The 19,946-nt window shown below is 42.0% G+C and overlaps 1 protein-coding gene across 3 annotated transcripts in view; it reads left to right on the top strand.

Moving 5' to 3' along the window:
* PUS7 (pseudouridine synthase 7) overlaps positions 1-16,840 on the top strand; it is a 51,383-nt gene extending 34,543 nt beyond the window's left edge. For all 3 annotated transcript variants that reach the window (XM_048836372.2, XM_048836370.2, XM_048836371.2), the window contains 9 exons: positions 5,911-6,039; positions 6,354-6,479; positions 6,812-6,873; positions 9,273-9,433; positions 10,344-10,470; positions 10,722-10,823; positions 10,919-11,048; positions 14,710-14,801; positions 15,828-16,840. In XM_048836372.2, coding sequence (XP_048692329.1) covers positions 5,911-6,039; positions 6,354-6,479; positions 6,812-6,873; positions 9,273-9,433; positions 10,344-10,470; positions 10,722-10,823; positions 10,919-11,048; positions 14,710-14,801; positions 15,828-15,964 — 1,066 coding nt within the window. In that variant the 3' untranslated portion in view covers positions 15,965-16,840. The remainder of the gene's footprint in view (positions 1-5,910; positions 6,040-6,353; positions 6,480-6,811; positions 6,874-9,272; positions 9,434-10,343; positions 10,471-10,721; positions 10,824-10,918; positions 11,049-14,709; positions 14,802-15,827) is intronic.
* Positions 16,841-19,946: the final 3,106 nt, after the last annotated feature.

Below are 19,946 nucleotides of genomic sequence, written 5' to 3'. Positions count from 1 at the left end.
GTCCAGAGGAGATACTAGAGGTTCTGGTCATCGACTGGTACAGGATAGGACTACCGCCAGACCTTTGTGCCTGGGTAAGCCAGAACGAACCCTCCACCTACGACGAGGTTGTCACGCTAGTAGAAAGGCGAAGGACGGCGAGGGAGCTGACCCGACCAGTTAAGGAAGAAGCACCCCGGTTAAACTAGCAGCACCAAGCCCTAGAGCTCAGGTGACTGGGCCACCAGGAGAACCCAGGTGGAAAAAGAAAGGGGCTGAAGGCCCACCAGTAGCCACAAAGAGTCAGAGCACTGAGGGGGAAGAGGATCGTGATGTTAGACTACCCAAACCAAGAGACTGGGGAATGTCTAGGGCTCCATACAGATGTTACGCCTGTGGGGAATGGGGACACATAGCTGCACGGTGTCCCATTGCCGAGGAGCCTATGCAATGTAACCTGGGGAACTGGGCAGACCCATGCTCCCTAACCCACCTTGTGGGGGTCTCACTAACCCCACATATGTACACTAGACCAGTGAAACTAAACGGGGTAGAGACCACGGCACTGGTTGATTCAGGGAGTGCTATCATGCTTGTCTTGTGGAAGCTCGTGAAGCGTAGTCAGCTGCTGTGGGCTAAATGTACGGGGATGACATGCATCCATGGGACATTTGATTATTACCCCACCATCCCAGTAAAAATTGAGATTCAGGGGAACTTTACTGAGGTAGCGGCAGGTGTAGTCCCTAAACTCCCATACCCAGTGCTCATAGGGAGGGACTTCCCAGGGTTTGGAGACTTACTCCCGGTAGGGGAATTGGAGAAAGGGGGAAGCCCTGAAAGTAGTGAGGCATCCACAGTATACTGTCAACCCCCAACCTTCTCCGAAATATCCTCAGATTTGTTCTCCACTCCCAGACAGCGTAGAAAGACGAAAAGGGAAAGAAGGGCAGCTAAGGCCTTGGGAACCCGAATACTGGCCCAAAGCCAGAGGGTCGCTCTCGTAGGCAGGCGGACCTGAGCAGCTGAAAAGGAGGCCACCCAGGAGGGAGAAGCACCCAAGTCTGACCTGCACCCGAACGTCTCTGAACCAATAGAGGCAACAGAGACTGGCCCCCTAGATTTCGGGCAGATTAGCCCCGGGAGAGGAAATTTTGGACGGGACTAGGCTGAAGACCCAAGGTACGACAACATTAGGAAGGAAGTGACCGAAATAGATGGGGTCCCCCTGGAAGGGAAAACCCAGGGACCAGGACCCTACTTCATAATGAAGAAGAATCTCTTATACCATGTTGCACCAGTACAGAGGCAGAAGGTACAGCAGATTCTAGTACCTCAAAAACACCAGAATGCTGTATTAAGTCTGGCCCGTAGTCATCTTTTTGGGGGGCATTTGGGGGTAGAGAAGACCCTGGCACGGGTCCTACAACAATTCTTCTGGCCCGGAGTACATGAAGAAGTGTGGAGGTACTGTGCGTCCTGCCCAGAGTGTCAGCTGCATAGTCCCTGTCCCCACTTGAGGGCACCTTTAGTACCCCTTCCCATCATAGGGGTCCCCTTCAAGCAAATAGCCATGGATCTAGTGGAACCCCTGGAGAAGACAGCCCAGGGCCAACAATATATACTTGTCGTTCTGGATTATGCTACTTGCTACCCAGAAGCCGTCCCCCTGCAGAACACGGCCTCTAAAACAATAGCTAAAGAGTTGGTGGGGATCTTTGCCCGAGTGGGGCTACCAAAGGAGATATTAACAGACCAAAGTACCCCATGTATGTCGAAGCTAATGAAGGACCTCTGTACGCTGCTCCATATACATACCCTGAGAACTTCAGTCTATCATCCGCAGACCGATGGGCTGGTGGAAAGGTTTAACCGAACCCTCAAGGCAATGATGAGGAGAGTGGTAAGTCGAGACGGGAAGGATTGGAACACCCTACTACCCTACCTTATGTTTGCAATCCGGGAAGTACCTCAGGCCTCAACTGGGTTTTCCCCCTTCGAATTATTATACGGACGCCACCCCCGTGGCATACTAGATATTGCAAAAGAAATCTGGGAAGAGGAACCCAATGAGGGGAGAAATATAATTGACCATGTGTTGCAGATGCGAGAACGGATAGCCTGGGTCACCTCTATTGTACGGGAAAATTTGGAAAAGGTGCAGGAGGCCCAGTGAACCCATTACAATCACCAGGCAAAAGTCCGACAGTTCCAACCAGGGGATCGGGTGATGGTGTTGGTACCCATGGCAGAAAGCAAGGTTTTGGACCAATGGCAGGGGTCCTATGAGGTGGTTGAACCCGTGGGGGAAGTAACCTATAAGGTGTGGCAGCCAGGACACCGGAAACAAGAACAAATTTATCACATTAACCTCTTAAAGCCTTGGCACCAACGAGAGGCATGTGTAGTGGCCCAAGAGACCCCAATCCAGGGAAATAATATGCAGGAGCAGATCAGGATATCCACTGATCTGACACCAAACCAGAAGAAGGAGGTAACTGAGATGATCAACCGATACCAGGACGTGTTTTCAACCAAACCAGGATAGACCACCGAAGCATATCACCACATTATTACAGACCCTGGGGCAAAGGTAACTTTAAGGCCCTGTCGCGTCCCAGCAGCGAAAAGGGAGGAGATCAAGGCAGAGGTAAAAAGGATGTTGGAGCTGGGAGTCATCGAAGAGTCCCACAGTCAGTGGTCAAGCCTGATTGTGTTGGTGCCCAAACCCGATAGCACCACTAGGTTTTGTAATGACTTTCGCCAGCTGAATGAGATATCCAAATTCAATGCATACCCCATACCCTGTATCGATGAGTTAGTTGACCGCCTGGGCAATGCCCGATTTTTGACCACCCTTGATTTAACAAAGGGATACTGGCAGATTCCCCTGGCCAAAGATGCAAAAGAAAAGATGGCATTCTCTACACCAGAGGGTCTGTTTCAATATACTGTTCTTCCTTTTGAACTGCATGGGGCACCTGCCACCTTCCAGCATCTTCTGGACAAGCTCCTATGGCCCCATACCAGTTATGCAGCGGCATACCTGGATGATGTGATTATTCACACCCCCGACTGGGAAACCCACTTAGGAAAGGTGGAAGTGGTTCTGGACACGCTAAGACAGGCTGGCCTCACAGCCAACCCAGGCAAGTGTGCTATAGGGCTAGCCGAGGCTAAATACCTTGGCTACATTGTAGGAAGGGGCATGGTCAAGCCCCAACTAAACAAACTAGAGGCTATCCAAAATTGGCCCCGGCCGAATCGGAAAAAGCAAGTCCGGGCATTCCTGGGTGTGGTGGGTACTACCGACAATTTATTCCCCATTTTGCTACCAGAGCGAGTACCCTGACAGACCGCATAAAAGCCCGGGGTTCAGACATGGTGAAGTGGACAGATGCCGCAGAGAAAGCATTCATGGATCTACAGACAGCCCTCTGCAGTAACCCCGTGCTTATAGCCCCAGACTTCAACAAAGAATTAGTTTTACAAACAGATGCATCTGAAGTAGGATTGGGAGCTGTCCTATCGCAGATGGTCGGAGATGAAGAACACCCAATCCTCTACCTCAGCAGGAAACTCCTCCCGAGAGAGCAGAAGTATGCTGTGGTTGAAAGAGAGTGCCTCGCTGTGAAATGGGCCATGGAAACGCTACGTTATTACCTTCTGGGACGACGGTTTACCCTTGTGACCGACCATGCACCCCTCCAGTGGATGCAGCGAAATAAAGAGAAGAACGCAAGGGTGACCAGATGGTTCCTGTCCCTACAACCTTTCCAATTCACCATACAACACCAGGCTGGAAGCCACCATGGCAACGCAGATGGCTTGTCACGAGTACACTGCCTGACATCCCAAGTTGCCCAACCCCGTAGTGTTGAGCAGAGGGGGGGGATATGTGACAGGGTCGGGCCAGATGGCTATAGGAGAGTAATAGAAGGCAGAAATATTAGCCTGAGGCTAAGTAGGTCCCTTTTCCCTGGGTAAGGGAACAGGAGAGGTTCCAGAACAATCAGGAACCTTCTGGAGACCATTAAGACAGGCTGATTAGAACACCTGCAGCCAATCAAGAAGCTTCTAGAATCAATTAAGGCAAGCTAATCAGGGAACCTGGGTTTTAAAAAGGAGCTCACTTCAGTTTGTGGTGTGCGTGTGAGGAGCTGGGAGCAAGAGGCACTAGGAGCTGAGAGTGAGAACGCGGACTGTTGGAGGACTGACGTGTACAAGCATTATCAGACACCAAGAGGAAGGTCCTATGGTGAGGATAAAGAAGGTGTTGGGAGGAGGCCATGGGGAAGTAGCCCAGGGAGTTGTAACTGTCGCACAGCTGTTCCAGGAGGCACTCTAGACAGCTGCATTCCACAGGGCCCTGGGCTGGAACCCAGAGTAGAGGGTGGGCCCGGGTTCCCCCCAGATCCTCCCAACTCCTGGTCAGACACAGGAGGAGTCGACCTGGACTGTGGGTTCAGAAAAACGCCCAAGCTGAGGGCTGCCATGAAGCTCCAAGGCGAGAAAATCTGCCAATAAGCGCAAGACCCACCAAGGTAGAGCAGGAACTTTGTCACAACGTATACAATGCCTATAACCATAAGTGGGATTGGCATGCTTGATTCTCAGTTCAGTACACTGAAATCTCTAACTTGCATAATGACAGGTTTCAGAGTAGCAGCCGTGTTAGTCTGTATCCGCAAAAAGAAAAGGAGTACTTGTGGCACTTTTTCTTTTTGTGAAATCTCTAAGGATTCCGATATCCACCCAGTCTCAGTCATGCTTTCTGTAAGTGTTTGAAAACAGTTTTGTCCCATCTATACTAGCAACTTAATCATTTTCAAATGCAGGTTCAGGAGGGATAATATTTTTATTGACAGCATTTTTCAGTAGTGGTCAGATCCCTTGTGACCTAAACCTGAGTTCTGCCTTAGGTGTAAAACTTTGTCCTACAGTGCTCATGTACTCTGTTCGCAAAGCATTCTGAAGCATCAGTACGGGTTTGTCTTCACTGCAGAGCTAAGTTGTGTGTCGTCCCGACCCCCACTTCCATCCACACACAGAGCTCTCTCATTCAAATTTAGTGGTGTTTTCGGGCCCCGACTACCTGGCTTGTTGGGGGCTGTGGGTCAGCGGTTCCCAAACTGGATCATAACCCCAGATGGAATCGTGGCAATCCCTAGTGTGCGGAGGACGCCATTTTTCTCCGCATAGCGTGACCTCACATGTACAGTGCATGTGAGGTCACAATGCATGGAGGACGCCATTTTGCTTTATAAAATGGCATCCTTTGCACAGCATGACCTTGCATGCACCATATGCATGGGGTCATGCAGTGCAGAGGACAAAATGGTGTCCTCCATGCTAGGGTTCTTGAAGGAAATAATTCATCAAACTGGGGTCATGCTGGCAAAAATTTTGGGAACTCCTGCTGTAGCCTAAAGCCTGAGTTGTGCTTTCAGGCTGGTAACAAGCCCACTTTGCAGTGAGGATGCAGACTAAATCATTCATGCTGATAATGCCTCCCACATTTCCCCTGCTTCCTTGTGTACTGAGAAGAACAGACAAGTTCTCCCACAATTCCCTGGGAAAGGGAAGAGCATGAATGAGCATGAGGCAAACATAACTTTGTATTAACATTTTTTGCCAATTAGTCTTACAACATAGGTCCCAGGAAACTTGTTGTTGACATAGCTTTGTCAGTAATGGATTAGTTTTCTTGTGTAGATGGGGCTTGAGAATAATGTGCCATATCCTTTTAGATGATTCATTTAGAATATTTTTTGGAGGCAATACACAAAAAGCAGAGAAACTAAGGGAGTTATACTCCTGTTTCTTGTAATGGTGTTTTAGCTTGAAACCCTGGCATTTCCATAAATACTTACCCATGAGCTTTTCTGAGAGTAGCTTGGTCACTGTCTTTTTTCTTTTTTTTCTTTTTAGAATCACTGCACAAAGACTTGCTCATTTGAACAAATGTTTGATGAACTTTAAGTTGGGAAATTTTAGTTACAAGAACCATCCGCTGAAATTGGGAGAACTGCAAGGGAACCATTTCACAGTTGTTCTCAGGTAAAATGCTGCTATATGCCAGGACTTTGCCATTGATGGCCTTCGTAATCAAGTCAGAGTTTTTCAGCTATAAAGTAGGGAGGATACTAGGGGATCTGAGACTACTTTTCTACTACTCTGAAACTTTTCTCAATCAAGGTGTGGGGGAGGGAACTTGCTGGATTTAGGAAATGCTGTATACAATTTATGTTGACTTTTAACACTGATAATGACTGCTTTCAGGAGCCTAAGAGTACAAGTTCAAACTGATCTGATGGCTGTAATTTGAGATGGTTTTACTGTTGAGTGGATTTTTAAAAATAATTTTGTGTTAGAAATATAACAGGAACTGATGATCAAGTACAGCAAGCAATGCACTCTCTCAGGGAAATTGGATTTATTAATTATTATGGAATGCAAAGATTTGGAACCACGGCTGTTCCTACATATCAAGTTGGAAGGTATGGGTTTTTTTAAATAATTGATGATTTTTTTTGTGTGTACTAAAGAATCATATTTTTGAAATTTGTATCTTTGTATAATGTTACATCTGGGTATGTTTGTTTATTTATTTTCTCTCTGGAAAGTTTCAGTCATGATATTGTGTGTCAATTTTAACTTTAGCATCAGGAACAGAAACTATGTAAGCAGCTGTATCAGCTGTCTTGCACGATATTGGCTGTAGATGAAATGTAAAATTTATAGAATATTTTGGTTTTCAGAGAACTTAAGTATATCCCTAAAATCGGTTCCTGTTTTTATAATAGCTAATGAATTTTCTGTTTCATTTTAGAGCTATTCTACAAAACAACTGGAATGAAGTAATGGATTTAATATTAAAACCACGGCCTGGAGGTAGGTTCTAAGAAATATTTTACACATAAATGAACAGAACAGTATTTATGGAGGGAAGGTTAAACTTTTTTTAATTGAAGTGCATATAGACATTCACATTTCTGTATATGGTAAACTTCGTCAGCACTGGAACTTTCCTTTCTGTTTAAAAGCTTTCAGCAAGCTCTTAACAACAAACCATTGTTGATGGCCTGGATCACCCCCTCCTGTAGTAAAAAAGCAACTGGAAGGGGACTTCTTGTCTGAGTATCTTGGTGGGGATTTCTTTGTAGAGATTTCCTGAACATCTTGTGGGTTGTGCAGGATTACCTTTCCCATGGAAAAACTACTCCACAACCTGAACCTCTGCATCAGCTCTGCCTTTAGCAATCTCCCATCTGCCACTCCCTGGCAGAGCAGCTGCTCTTGGGGTGAAAAGGGATAAAAAAAAGTTAACACAACCTGGGGCTGTTGTTAACTCTTTTTTGGGAAGCTGCATGGGACCAGAGGGAGGACAACCTGCATACTACCCATTCTTCACTCCTTCCTCTTGTGTGGACCACATGGTGGAGAGAATGCTTTCAGCAGGGTCTGGTCTGGTGAGGAGTGAGGGGATGGTCCTGGGGAGATCCTGAGCCATGTATTCACGGAGGAGAGGAGATCCATGCACAGATTTAAGTAGGGGGATAATCTGGGCTCACGTAGCTAAAGTTGATGGTGAGGGGCACAATATAAGTCCTTCAAAAGGTAGAAAGTTTGTTTTCTAGAAGATAATAAGGTGATAACTAACAATCAGCATGGATTTGTCAAGAACAAATCTTGTCAAACAAATGTGGTAGCTTTCTTTGACAGGGTAACAAGCCTTGTGGATGGGGGGAAACGGTAGACGTGGTATATCTTGGCTTTTGTAAAGCTTTTGATACTGTCTCACATGACCTTCTCATAAACAAACTAGGGAAATGCAACCTAGATGAAGCTACTATAAGGTGGGTGCATAACTGGTTGGAAAATCGTTCCCAGAGAGTAGTGATCAGTGGTTCACAGTCATGCTGGAAGGACATAACGAATGGGGTCCCGCAGGGATTGGTTCTGGGTCCGGTTCTGTTCAATATCTTCATCAATGATTTAGATAATGGCATAGAGAGTACACTTCTAAAGTTTGCAGATGATACCAAACTGGGAGGGGTTGCAAGTGCTTTGGAGGATAGGATTATAATTCAAAATGATCTGGACAAATTGTGGTCTGAAGTAAATGGGATGAAATTCAATAAGGACAAATGCAAAGTACTCCACATAGGAAGGAACAATCAGTTGTACACATACAAAATAGGAAAAGACTGCCTAGGAAGGAGTACTGCGGAAAGGGATCTGGGGTTCATAGTGGACCACAAGCTAAATATGAGGAGTCAACGTAACACTGTTGCAAAAAAAGCGAATATAATTCTGGGATTATTAGCAGGAGTGTTGTAAACAAGACACGAGAAGCAATTCTTCTGCTCTATTCTGCGCTGATTAGGCCTTAACAGGAGTATTGTGTCCAGTTCTGCGTGCCACAGTTCAGGGAAGATGTGGACAAATTGGAGAAAGTCCAGAGAAGAGCAACAAAATTGATTAAAGGGCTAGAAAACATGACCTACGACAGAAGATTGAAAAAATTGGGTTTGTTTAGTCTGGAAAAGAGAAGACAGAGGGGACATAATAACAGTTTTTAAGTACATGGAAGGTTGTTACAAGGACAAGGGAGAAAGATTGTTCTTTTAAACCTCTGAGGATAGGACAAGAAGCAATGGGCTTAAATTGCAGGAAGGGAAGTTTAGGTTGGACATTAGGAAAAAAACTTCCTAACTGTCAGGGTGGTTAAGCACTGGAATAAATTGCCTTGGGAAGTTGTGGAATCTCCATCATTGGAGATTTTTAAGAGCAGGTTAGACAAACACTTGTCAGGGATGGCCAAGATAATACTTAGTCCTGCCATGAGTGCAGGGGACTGGACTAGATGACCTCTCGAGTCCTATGATTCTGTGCTCAAAAGGGCATCTTCCATTTTAACCATGGAATGCATATTAACAGGTAGTAAATATTAGCTTTTATAGGTGGATTTATATACCAACAACACTATTGAACAGGAGTATATTTTAAATGTACTTTAACCTGTTATATTTACATGTTTGTACGTTTGCTTTAAATTAGCCATGTCATGTGTCCTGTACTCCTACTACATTTTAACTACAGGTTAACAAATGAGTTAGCTGTTCCAGTAGAGAATCTAGAAGACTTTGGCTTTTTTTTTTTTTTTAAATAACTTTCACTAAGACATAAGCACACTAATTGCACTGTTTTTTTCAGCTACATGAATATTTTAAATCAACTTGAATTTTTTGTTTTGCAGTTAAAATGTTAATCTTAAATTATTGTTACAGCTGAGAAAGGATATTTAGTTAAATGCAGAGAAGAGTGGGCAAAGACTAAAGATCCAGCTGCAGCCCTAAAAAAACTGCCTGTAAAAAGGTGTGTGGAAGGACAGCTTCTACGTGGACTTTCAAAGTATGGACTGAAGAATATAGTCTCTGCATTTGGCATAGTGAGTGTAAAAAGGTTGAGGTTTTTTGTCTGTGAGTTTTATTTTTGTGGTGTTACACTACATTTTAAATGGACTATGTATAAACCTCTTAAATCCATCCATTCCTCTCCTCTGTGTTCCCTTGAAGTACGGTCATATTGTCTACTGAGGGATCCAGACTCAAACTGATGTATAATGAATAACTTGGGTGTTTCCTATTAATGCACATGGATGAAAGAACAGAATTCTAAATGTAGTTGCATGCTTATATGGAAGCTGTATGGTTACTTAAACTCATCTGAATTATATAGGTATCTGTGACTTGTGTGTAAGATTTAAGATCAGATTTTCTTTGTGCCTTTAGAGAATCAAATCAAATTAACAGTGAGGGTAATTAGCCATTGGAATAGGTTGACAAGGTATGTGATAGAATTGGCATCACTTTGAAGACTTGATTTTAAAAAAATAAAATTGGATCTTTCCGAAAATAGTTCTATTTCAACCTTGGATTACTGGGCTTGACACGGGAATTACTTAGTGAAGTTTCATGGTTTGTGTTACGCAGGAGGGCAGACTGAATGGTCTTACTGGTTGCTCAAGACCTACAAATCTATGAAAAATAATTAAGTACTCCTTTACAATGTTGAAAATCGGACTCGTGTCTACATCAACAATACACTTGGCAAACTGTTACACAAAATGAAAATGAGCTTTTTGTATTGAGGGGATAATGCATACTTTTTTTTTTTCCTTCTTTACAAGTAAATTCCTCTCAAATTAAGACCAGAAATGTAGTGTACAAACCAAACACCTGCATGTTAACTGTGTGACTGGAAAAATGACTTGTTTCAATGTTTATCAATTAAGTGTGGCTGGGTGGTGAAAGTAACTAAAGACACCTATTATTCAGTTAAACATTTTTCACCTACAGATACCAAGGAATAATCGTTTGATGTATATTCATAGCTATCAGAGTTATATATGGAATAACATGGTGAGCAAGAGAATAGAAGAATATGGACTTAAAGCTGTATCGGGAGACCTTGTAATTAAAGGAGGTAAAATAAACTTCAAATCATTGTTGCTTTGCATGATTTCTTTTTAAACTTTAAAGACTGTTACACCTTGCTTTAAGAAAATTGTGTCAGTAAATGAAGATACAACACAACATTTGCTTCATCCATCTATAGTCAGATACGTTTAAATCAAGAACTTTTATTTTTAAATTCAATTAACAGGAGATGCTTGTGACAGAAAAATGTCACATACCTATGTATTTTAAATAGAAAACTGTTTGTTTGAATTTTAGGGACAGGTGTTCATATTGAAGAGGCAGATGTTGACAGTTATACTATCCATGATATAGTGATGCCATTACCTGGGTTTGATGTTATATATCCGAAGCATAAAAGTAAGTCTTTTTAATTTTCACGATCACTTAAAACTTAATTTGAACTAAGATTTTAAGTAGATTTAATTTTCTTTAAATATTTCCTTTTCTTGTAGTTGGTGATGCCTACAAGGAAATGTTAGCAGCTGACAACCTTGACATCAGCAACATGAGACATAAAATTCGAGATTATTCATTATCTGGAGCATACAGAAAGATCATAATTCGCCCCCAGAATGTCAGATGGTAAGTAATCGTATACAGCTAAGTTCCCTGTAAGCTGCGCAGCAGCCTATTTAGCACCGCACAGGTGCTCAGGGAACCCACCCGGAGACAGCCGGGAGAGGGGTGCCCCTCCCCCAGCCCCAAACTAGCCTGGCACCCAACCTGCGGTGGCTGGGGTGGCCCAGAACTGCCGTGGCCAGGGCACCCCAGCCCGGACCTGCCCCAGTGCCCCTCCCCTGGCCCGAACCCAGCCTGGACCAGACAGATCATGCTGTTGCTGAATCAATCAGCAGATGGCACATTCCTGATGGCTCCGTGCTGCCAGATGTTGTTTTGTTCTTCGGTTCTCCCATCCTTGAGTCTGTTGGGTGGATTCCAGTCTGCCCTCCGGGGGTCCTCTGGTTGTTTCCACTTGACACCTTCTTCGGCCAATGGACACTGGATTCTTAGGGTGGCACCTCCCTGATCATTCATTTATTATTCACACCAAGCATCCATCCACATACATCCTCTATCTCTATTTTAATCACAATTGTTAACAAAGCGAGATAAATACAACAAAAGGGTTGGGAGTCTCTGTGCGCTGTTTCTGTTACAAAGTATTGCTTTGAGAACAGACTCTGTCTTAGGATGTACTAACACAATTAGCAGCTTGCAAGTTTCACGCAGAGAAGGAGAGAAATAGTAAAACCAAGAAACCAAAAACCAAGAGACCTCTTAATTAGTAATACCCTGGAATTTAAACTATGGGGAATCAAACTCATTTGTGATTTTAATACCGAACTTCTTTAATATGATCTAACACAGCCCTGAGCCCCTCACACCCTGCACCCCAACCCTTTACCCTTTACCCCTGTCCCACACTCTGAACCCCTTGGCCCCATGCCCAACACATGAATTTTGTTATGGGCACCAATATGAAGGTCATGTGTCACACATCACCTCCATATTGGGGCCCATAACAAAATTTTATTCCGGACATGGGTGGGAAAAATTAGAGGGAACACTGGATACAGTGAAATGTATTTGGAAATAATAGGATGTCCCCAGAATACATGCAGGAGGACTGCAAAAGTGCTGGCGAGCATTGGTCTCATGTGTAGCTAGGCCATGATCAGTACTAGTTTGTAGGCAGGAGCAGCAGATATGGATCTTTGTACCACACACACTATGCACAGACCAGTAAGGCATAGGTCCCACTGCTTCACTGGTCCCCTGGCTCTGATCTGCTGTGGAACACTGTGTACTAACACTCGAGGTACTGTGGATTCTTCTTTGAGTGATGGTCCCCGTTGTATTCCACTGAGTGTTATGCGCATCCCCCTACACACAGCATAAATGTAACTTTCCCACTGTACTTTGAGCCTAGGATGTCCACAGGAAGGTAGAAGAGCAGGATTTGGTCCTGATACATTTTAGCAAGAGACTCTTTTTGCATCTTCAGTCAAGCAATTAAAATACAAGGTTCTGAATATGAGAAAAGTAAAATTATTGACTAGGAATGTGACTATTTTAGACTTGCCCAAGATAATCTGTAGACAGTAAATCATGTAGATTAATATTTGCAACCCCCAAAACTTGGTGTGTGTGTGTGTGTGTTGGGGTGGGGGGGGGAGGGGTTGTTTTTTAATCTTAGCAATTTATTTTGAGGAAAAGTTAGTCTCAACCTGTTTCTTAGACTGGCATATGAACAAAAAGTATATGAAAGGTTCAGTTGTTTACACATTATTATTAATTATGGCTTATCTATTAAAACCTTATTACTGTCACACATACAGACCAGAACCAGGATCAGTGCCCTCTTATGCTAGGTACTGTACAAAACAGGCAGACATGATCTCTGAAGAGCTTCTGGTCTAAGAGGATGAGAACTATACACAGAGTTTGGGATGGGGGGCACTTAAAAGATTGCTCTTCAGTGTAGCCATTATACACTGGATGACTTCCTATGATGTGGCTGGAGAGGAAAAATAGGGTATGTACTTAATCCAGCCATGAAAAAGTTAAGATACTTTTTAAACACTTCTGATTGTTGTAGAATGCTATTTTTCTTATAGTTGGCATAGTTCTTTCCCATCCACTAATAACCACGTTTATTGTATAATTAGAAATCTTGACATAGCCTACAAAGAAAAAACCTGTGATGTGGGAGAAACTTCACCAACTAGCATATGTGTTTGCATTAAATCTTTTGTCTGTGTCCATTAGTGGTGTTTTTTGTGAATAAAACCTATCTAGATATAAAAAACTTGTAATTATTGAGTGTGACATTCCAGGGTATCCAATCTAGACCAGTGAGGGACTGTGTCACCTTTGCCTTGCAACTGGGGTGCCTCACAATGCTTCGCTGCTGTAGCTCCCAACCTGGGCCCTTCACAAACATCCAAACAGCATGCAGGTCACAGTCTGAGTATCTCTGTCTAGCTGCAGCCTGCCAGCACACTCCAGTCTCACACTAGTTACCACCAACCTTGGTTACCACTTGCAGGGTGACCCCCAACACACTCCCAGTCCCAAACTTCACCCCCAAAATTGGTGTCCTGCACTGTCCAGCCCTCTCCTGGACAGTTCAGATATTTTAGGTCTGTTGCCCTCTAAGGGGATCAATATCCAGTGGTTTGCTACTTTAAATGGAGTTACCCACACAATTCATTTTAAATACAATACTGGATTCTTTTTGATTTAAAGAATACAAAGTTTATTTAACTACAAAGAGGAAGTTTTAAGTGAGTACAAATATAAGGCATTAGAGTCAGAAATGGTTACAAGAGAAATAAGCATAAAATGCTTTCTAGTAACTAAAACTTAAAAACTAGATTTGCTTCAAGGTGAAATCCCTTACCACATGTTCCCAGTAACATTGCTGACCAAATTCTCAGGCCAGGATCTGCTCCCAATGTCAAAAGGCTGTTTCTTTTGTCGTCTTAGGTGAAAGTGGGAGAGAGAACTTGGGGTGTTCTTTGCCCCTCACTTTTATAGACTAGTTCCCCTTTGAAATGCATTTTCTTGAGGTTTCAGAGTAGCAGCCATGTTAGTCTGTATCCACAAAATGAAAAGGAGTACTTGTGGCACCTTAGAGACTAACAAATTTATTTGAGCATAAGCTTTCGTGAGCTACATCGGATGCATCCGATGAAGTGAGCTGTAGCTCACGAAAGCTTATGCTCAAATAAATTTGTTAGTCTCTAAGGTGCCACAAGTACTCCTTTTCATTTTCTTGAGGGTTACTCCTAGATAAAGTTCATTCCTGCTGTGAGGACAAAGACAAGGAGTCTCATGGTGAAAGAGGTTCCATGCTATTGTTTGCTAAAATGCAGATCAGTTTGTTGCTTTCCCACTTCCTTTCCAAAGTATGGCCACTTGACAGGTGATTGCCCATCAACTTTGACACCTGGCTTGAGGTGCCAGCGTGTCCTTTGTCTTTGAGGAAGTGGTTCACTCAGACTTATCTGGTAAACATGTTCCAGACCTAATTTTAGTTTATGTTTATAACTTTACATATAATGTTGCTATGCACATTTCATCATGATATGATTGACCAGTGAGTTAGTTTTCAAATGATACCTCACAATATTTTGTACAAAGATTATTACAATAGTGTATAGGGTGTGAATACAGGGGTGCATTCAGTCACATTGAGTATTTCAAAATTTAAAAAAACTTTGTCCTGTGTTTCATAAAGGGAGGTGGTTGCATATGATGATCCTAGAATTCCATTATTTAATACGGATTTGGATAAGTTGGAAGGAAAGCCATCACCTATTCTTGCTAAAGGTAAGAGTAACAACTTTTCTGCAGGTGTTTATACACTGTAAACAATGAAGTTTGACCTAACTATTGCTTTGAAGTTGTAACTGCTACATATCACACACATTGAATGTAAACATAAATAAAAAGGCTACATTTGACAAAACATCAAGCTAAAATGTTAAAGGATGTGCTCAAAATTAGGCTCCTATATAAGTGATTTTTCAAAAGTGCAAGCATTTGCTCAGCAGATCATATTGACTACATTATACTCTGCTTCTAGCTATCTACAGAATCAAATGAGCACATGCTTAGCACTAAGCATATGCTTAGTTAAGTGCTTCACTGAAGAGGGACAGACAGAGGCCATAATTCAGCAAAGCACTTGAGCATGCGCTTGACTTCAAGCATGTGAATATTCACTTTCAACTTCATTGGGACTACTTATGTGTTTAATTGAAGTTCAGTGGGAGACTTGTGTGCTTTTAAGTGCATGCTTTAGTGTTTTGCTTAACTGGGGATAAAATTATAACAGAAAATGTTTAAAATAGGATTGATGACATGCTAGCAGAACAGCATCAGAAATATTATTTGTTAAAACTGGTATTAGTAAGTGTAATATTTTGTTTCTAGGAGAATTAGTACAGTTTAAAAGTTTAAGAACTTTTAACATGTCAGGATTGTGTGATGGAACTGTTGAATAAAGTACACAGCCAGTTATAACATATAGGCCTTACTACTTTACAATCAAGGCTTGTAGGAGGAGAGGAAGGCAGTCTTGAAATACCGAATTTTTGTATGACTAAAAGGTGGAGGTTTTTTCTGTTCGTTTTAAATAAAATTTGCTACATAAATAGTGGGAAAACTCCATGTCTCACATCTGCCACATACGTGAAGGTTGTAGCATGAATTGACATTTCACAAAACATTTCCATGGTTGATAAATTAATTTTTTTATTTCTTAAATTGTGTGAGCCCTTCAGCCCAATTTAAATAATGCCCAGAGGAGGTATACTATATGTGCCAGTTAATCTCTTCTTTCTTATGTAATAGAAGGTAAATTCAAGGCCTTGAAGATGGAATTCTCTCTTCCTCCATCCACTTACGCTACCATGGCAATTAGAGAAGTGCTAAAAATGGACACAAGCATAAAAAACCAGACACAACTGAATACTATATGGCTGCGCTGAACAAATGCTCTAAAGTCATGTAAAGATTTTAAGATGTGAAAGTGTTTTCATATTTACTTGTTCTGTGCAAACCCTAGTTTTGATTTTGAAGATTTGTAGTAAAATATTCGTATTTTTTTAAGTTGTTTTTATTAGCTTCAATGATTATATGCAAAATGGTGTTAGTAAAATAATAAAAATATTAGATTGGGTTTTTTTAAATGACCTTAGTAAATAAGGTGCTTGAGCTGTAGCAAAACCACATCTTAAGATATGGGCTTAGGACAGCAATTCCAAATCTTCAGTAATTGCCTCTCCAGAAGTACAGTGAGTATTCAGCATGCTTTCATGAATGCAGCACAGAAGAAAATTTCTTGCAAGTGTGCTAACGTTACAAATGAGGAATGCTAATTAGAGTAAGTAAGGCAATGAATATTTATATTAGAGGAGTACATTTATGTTGCCTTAGAAGGCCACTAGCTTTTGCACTGATGTGGTAGAGGATTTTATTGGCAGAATTTTTCATGCTTTTTATGTGATATATACATGTACATCTGTTTTTATTAGTTGAACTGTACATTTTATTATAAAAATTTTTGTGCATTTTTCCCATCTCTACTACTACCTGTACCAAAGAACAGGTAATGAAAACAAGTTAACCAAAAAGCCCAAATGACAGTTTGTATCAACAACTAACTCCTTTATACTAGCATATTTAGTGTGTCCATTGCTGGCAATGGATGAGCAAGGCAAATCTGTATCATTTCATGAAAGGATTAAAAAGCCATTCTAAAACAATTGACAGCAGTTAGGTTGCATTTTGACTTTATAATTTCTAAACCCAAACAAATAAGAAACCTGTTTGTGCCGCTTGTGTTAATAAATTGTTAAATATGAGACACTTTGCACTGTCATTTTTATAAAAAATTGAATAGGGTTTTGCATACCAACAATATGAAAATTTCAGTATTTCACTTTTAGAAAATACGCAGTGTTGCCACCCATATATCCCGAGAGAACCTGCTTCAATAAATGAAAACCCCTCTGACCACACACCTCTAGCTATCACCTACCACCCCCCACTGGAACCCATTTGGGGTATCATCAAAGAAATATTTCCTGAACCCCCTCTTCTGGCCTTCAAACAACCCCCAACCTCTCCAAGCTCATCAGAAACAAGCTCCGAACAAATCAGAATACACCAACTCAAAAGCTCCAGACCCTACCAGAGTAACGGATTCAAACCGTGCAGACATATCTCCACTGCTACAATGGTCAACACCCTCCACAACACACCTTTCAAGATCTATGGGTCCTACATATGCCTGTCACAACATGGGGTGTACCTCATCCATTGCACTAAATGCCCTAGTAGAACTATGTAGGTCAGTGGGTCTCAACCTATTTACCATTGTGGGCCCCATCTGCAGCTCTCTGTGTTATGTGGGCCCCATCTGCACAATATATATGCTACCCGTATGGCCCTGAGGATGTCACATGGGCTGCAGTTGTGTGCTGATTGGGCCACGGGTTGAGAACCACTGATGTGGGTGAGATGAGACAATCACTACACTCTTGAATTAAGTCAAACAGGAAAATGATAAAAGACAAAAACACCACATCATCTGTAGGTGAACACTTCACAAAACGATCACTCTATATCTTACCTATCAGTCCTCACCTCAAAGGAAACCTACACAAGACACTCAAAAGATGAGCCTGGGAGCTTAAATTCATAACTTTGCTAGACAGTAAAAATCATGGACTGAAAAGAGACATGAGTTAGGAATGGAATCAACAAAGTCTCTGTTCTTTGATGCTATGCAATATTTCAATTGCTTTCAACTGGCCATTCTTGTATGCAGGAGGAGTACTTTACCTTAATCAATGCTGTTTTCCTGTTTTGTTGAGTTATACAGTTAGAGGTTTACAAGGGGCCACAGCTGTGTGCTGATCTACTCTATATAAATGTATACCCTGGGTTACAGAGATTATAAATTAGATTAATGCATGCAGCATCCCCCAAGCATTTTATAAAGTCTAAACAGCATCTGAGGATGCTAACACAAGTAAACAAGACTGGTTTCCAGCTATGCCATTGTAAGTTCAGTGAGGCCTGGGGCCTTGGCATGAGCTGGTACCTGGTCTGCCAGCGTCACAGTCCCTACCAAACAGAGATTATTTCAAGTAAAAATTAATATAAACATTTTTTTCTTCCTCTCAGGGGTGTAAGGAGCATTGACTCTGCTCATATATCTCAGCCTGTCTTGAAAATATGTTTTTTATTGATGCAGAAATTTAGGTGATGCATTTGATTCATATTTATATGCCAGTTTAGGCTTTATACCTTCAGTGTGTAAATCTGTTATGACAAATATTCTTGATCTAAATTGGTTACTGGAAAATTAACTGTGTCAGCTTTATATTGATACCTCTTTTCTTTCTCTCAGGAAAAACCATTTTGTTTCTTCACAATTTTTTCAGATCAGGAGATCATTTAAATAATAAATGCATTTTTAAAATTTGGTAGCTTATGAGTTACTTCATTATCTTCAGTAATATTTATCCCATTCTGCTACTTTACATATAGCAGTGACAACATTTTAAAGCATGGTTGTCTAAAGTTAAGCGTCCTAAGTAGCCCGATTTTCTCAGTTGCTGGTCACCCAGAATTGCCCATGTAGACAATGGGAGATGAGGGAACTCTGCCATTATTGATCCAGCCAAACTGAAAATGGAGCCAAAGAATGAGTAATTCTTATTTGATTGGAAGTCTATTATGCTAGTTCTGTATAAATAATAGTAAACAAATCTAAACTCTAAATAAGTATTTAAAAAAGAGACTATAGGGCATTAATCTGTCCTCCTAGGCTAAATTATTAGAGGGCAGATTCTCCACTCTGCCCATTTTTCTCATTGTGCCATGGACAGGCTCCAAAATACTCTTGCAGCTCTCTTAACCTCAGCAGTGGAGCAGTTTAATTTACAAGTGTGGTGAAACAGGCATATTGGGGCTCCACTTCACATGCCCCCTTCCTCAGTTACACCTGGGATGGCAGGCAACTGGTCAAGCTGACTGGGCTCTTTGCATGAGAACCATCTGCTGGCATTCTCCATAGACTCCCTCCAGCCATTCTGAGGCCACTTTCACCATGCACAGGCGCCATACTGAACTGGAGAATGTGAGTTTTAACATTTTCAGCAATTTTCTGCTTGTAAAGGCCCCATATACCATGGTCTCTTGCTGTTTTACCTCTTTCTAGAGCCTGTTTTTTCCCCCCTCCTCCACCCATTGTTGCATTTTGATGTGCCGGATCTGGAGATGGTGCAGATCTTTTTGGATGCCATGTGAGTTCCCTGGGTCTGGAAGAATCTGTTTTTAATATTATTTTTGTCTCCGCTGTGTGCCAAGTACCTTGCAGTAAATATAGAGGAGAACCCAGCTGTGCCTCAGTTTCCTGCATCTGTAATAACAATGCTTTGCCCTTGCATGGAGAATTGCACCCACCCTTTTCTGAAAACATAAGAATGGTTATACTGGGTCAGACCAATGGTCCATGTAGCTCAGGGTCCTGTCTTCCGACAGGGCCTGTGCCTGATGCTTCAAAGGGAATGAACAGAACAGGGCAATTTATTGAATGATACATCCAATCATTTAGTCACAACTTTTGGCAGTCAGAGGTCTATAGACACTCAGAGCATGGGGTTGTTGTGTCCTGACAATCTTGCCTAATAGCCATTGATGTACCTATCCGGCATGAACTTACCTATTGTTTTAATCCAGTTATACTTCTGGCCTTCAAAACATCCTCTGGCAATGAGTTTCACAGGTTGACTGTGCATTGTGTGGAGAAATATTTCCTTATGTTTGTTTTAAACTGATTGCTTGTTAATTTCATTGGGTGATCCCTGGCTCTTGTGTTATGTGAAGGAGTAAATAACACTTCCCTATTTACTTCCTGCACACCATTCATAATTTTATAGACCTCTATTATATTCCCCC

Source organism: Caretta caretta, chromosome 1 (assembly GCF_965140235.1).
Source record: "Caretta caretta isolate rCarCar2 chromosome 1, rCarCar1.hap1, whole genome shotgun sequence".
Lineage (NCBI taxonomy): Eukaryota > Metazoa > Chordata > Testudines > Cheloniidae > Caretta > Caretta caretta.
Note: the sequence above shows the minus strand (reverse complement) of the source record. Positions and strands in the feature narration are given on the sequence as shown.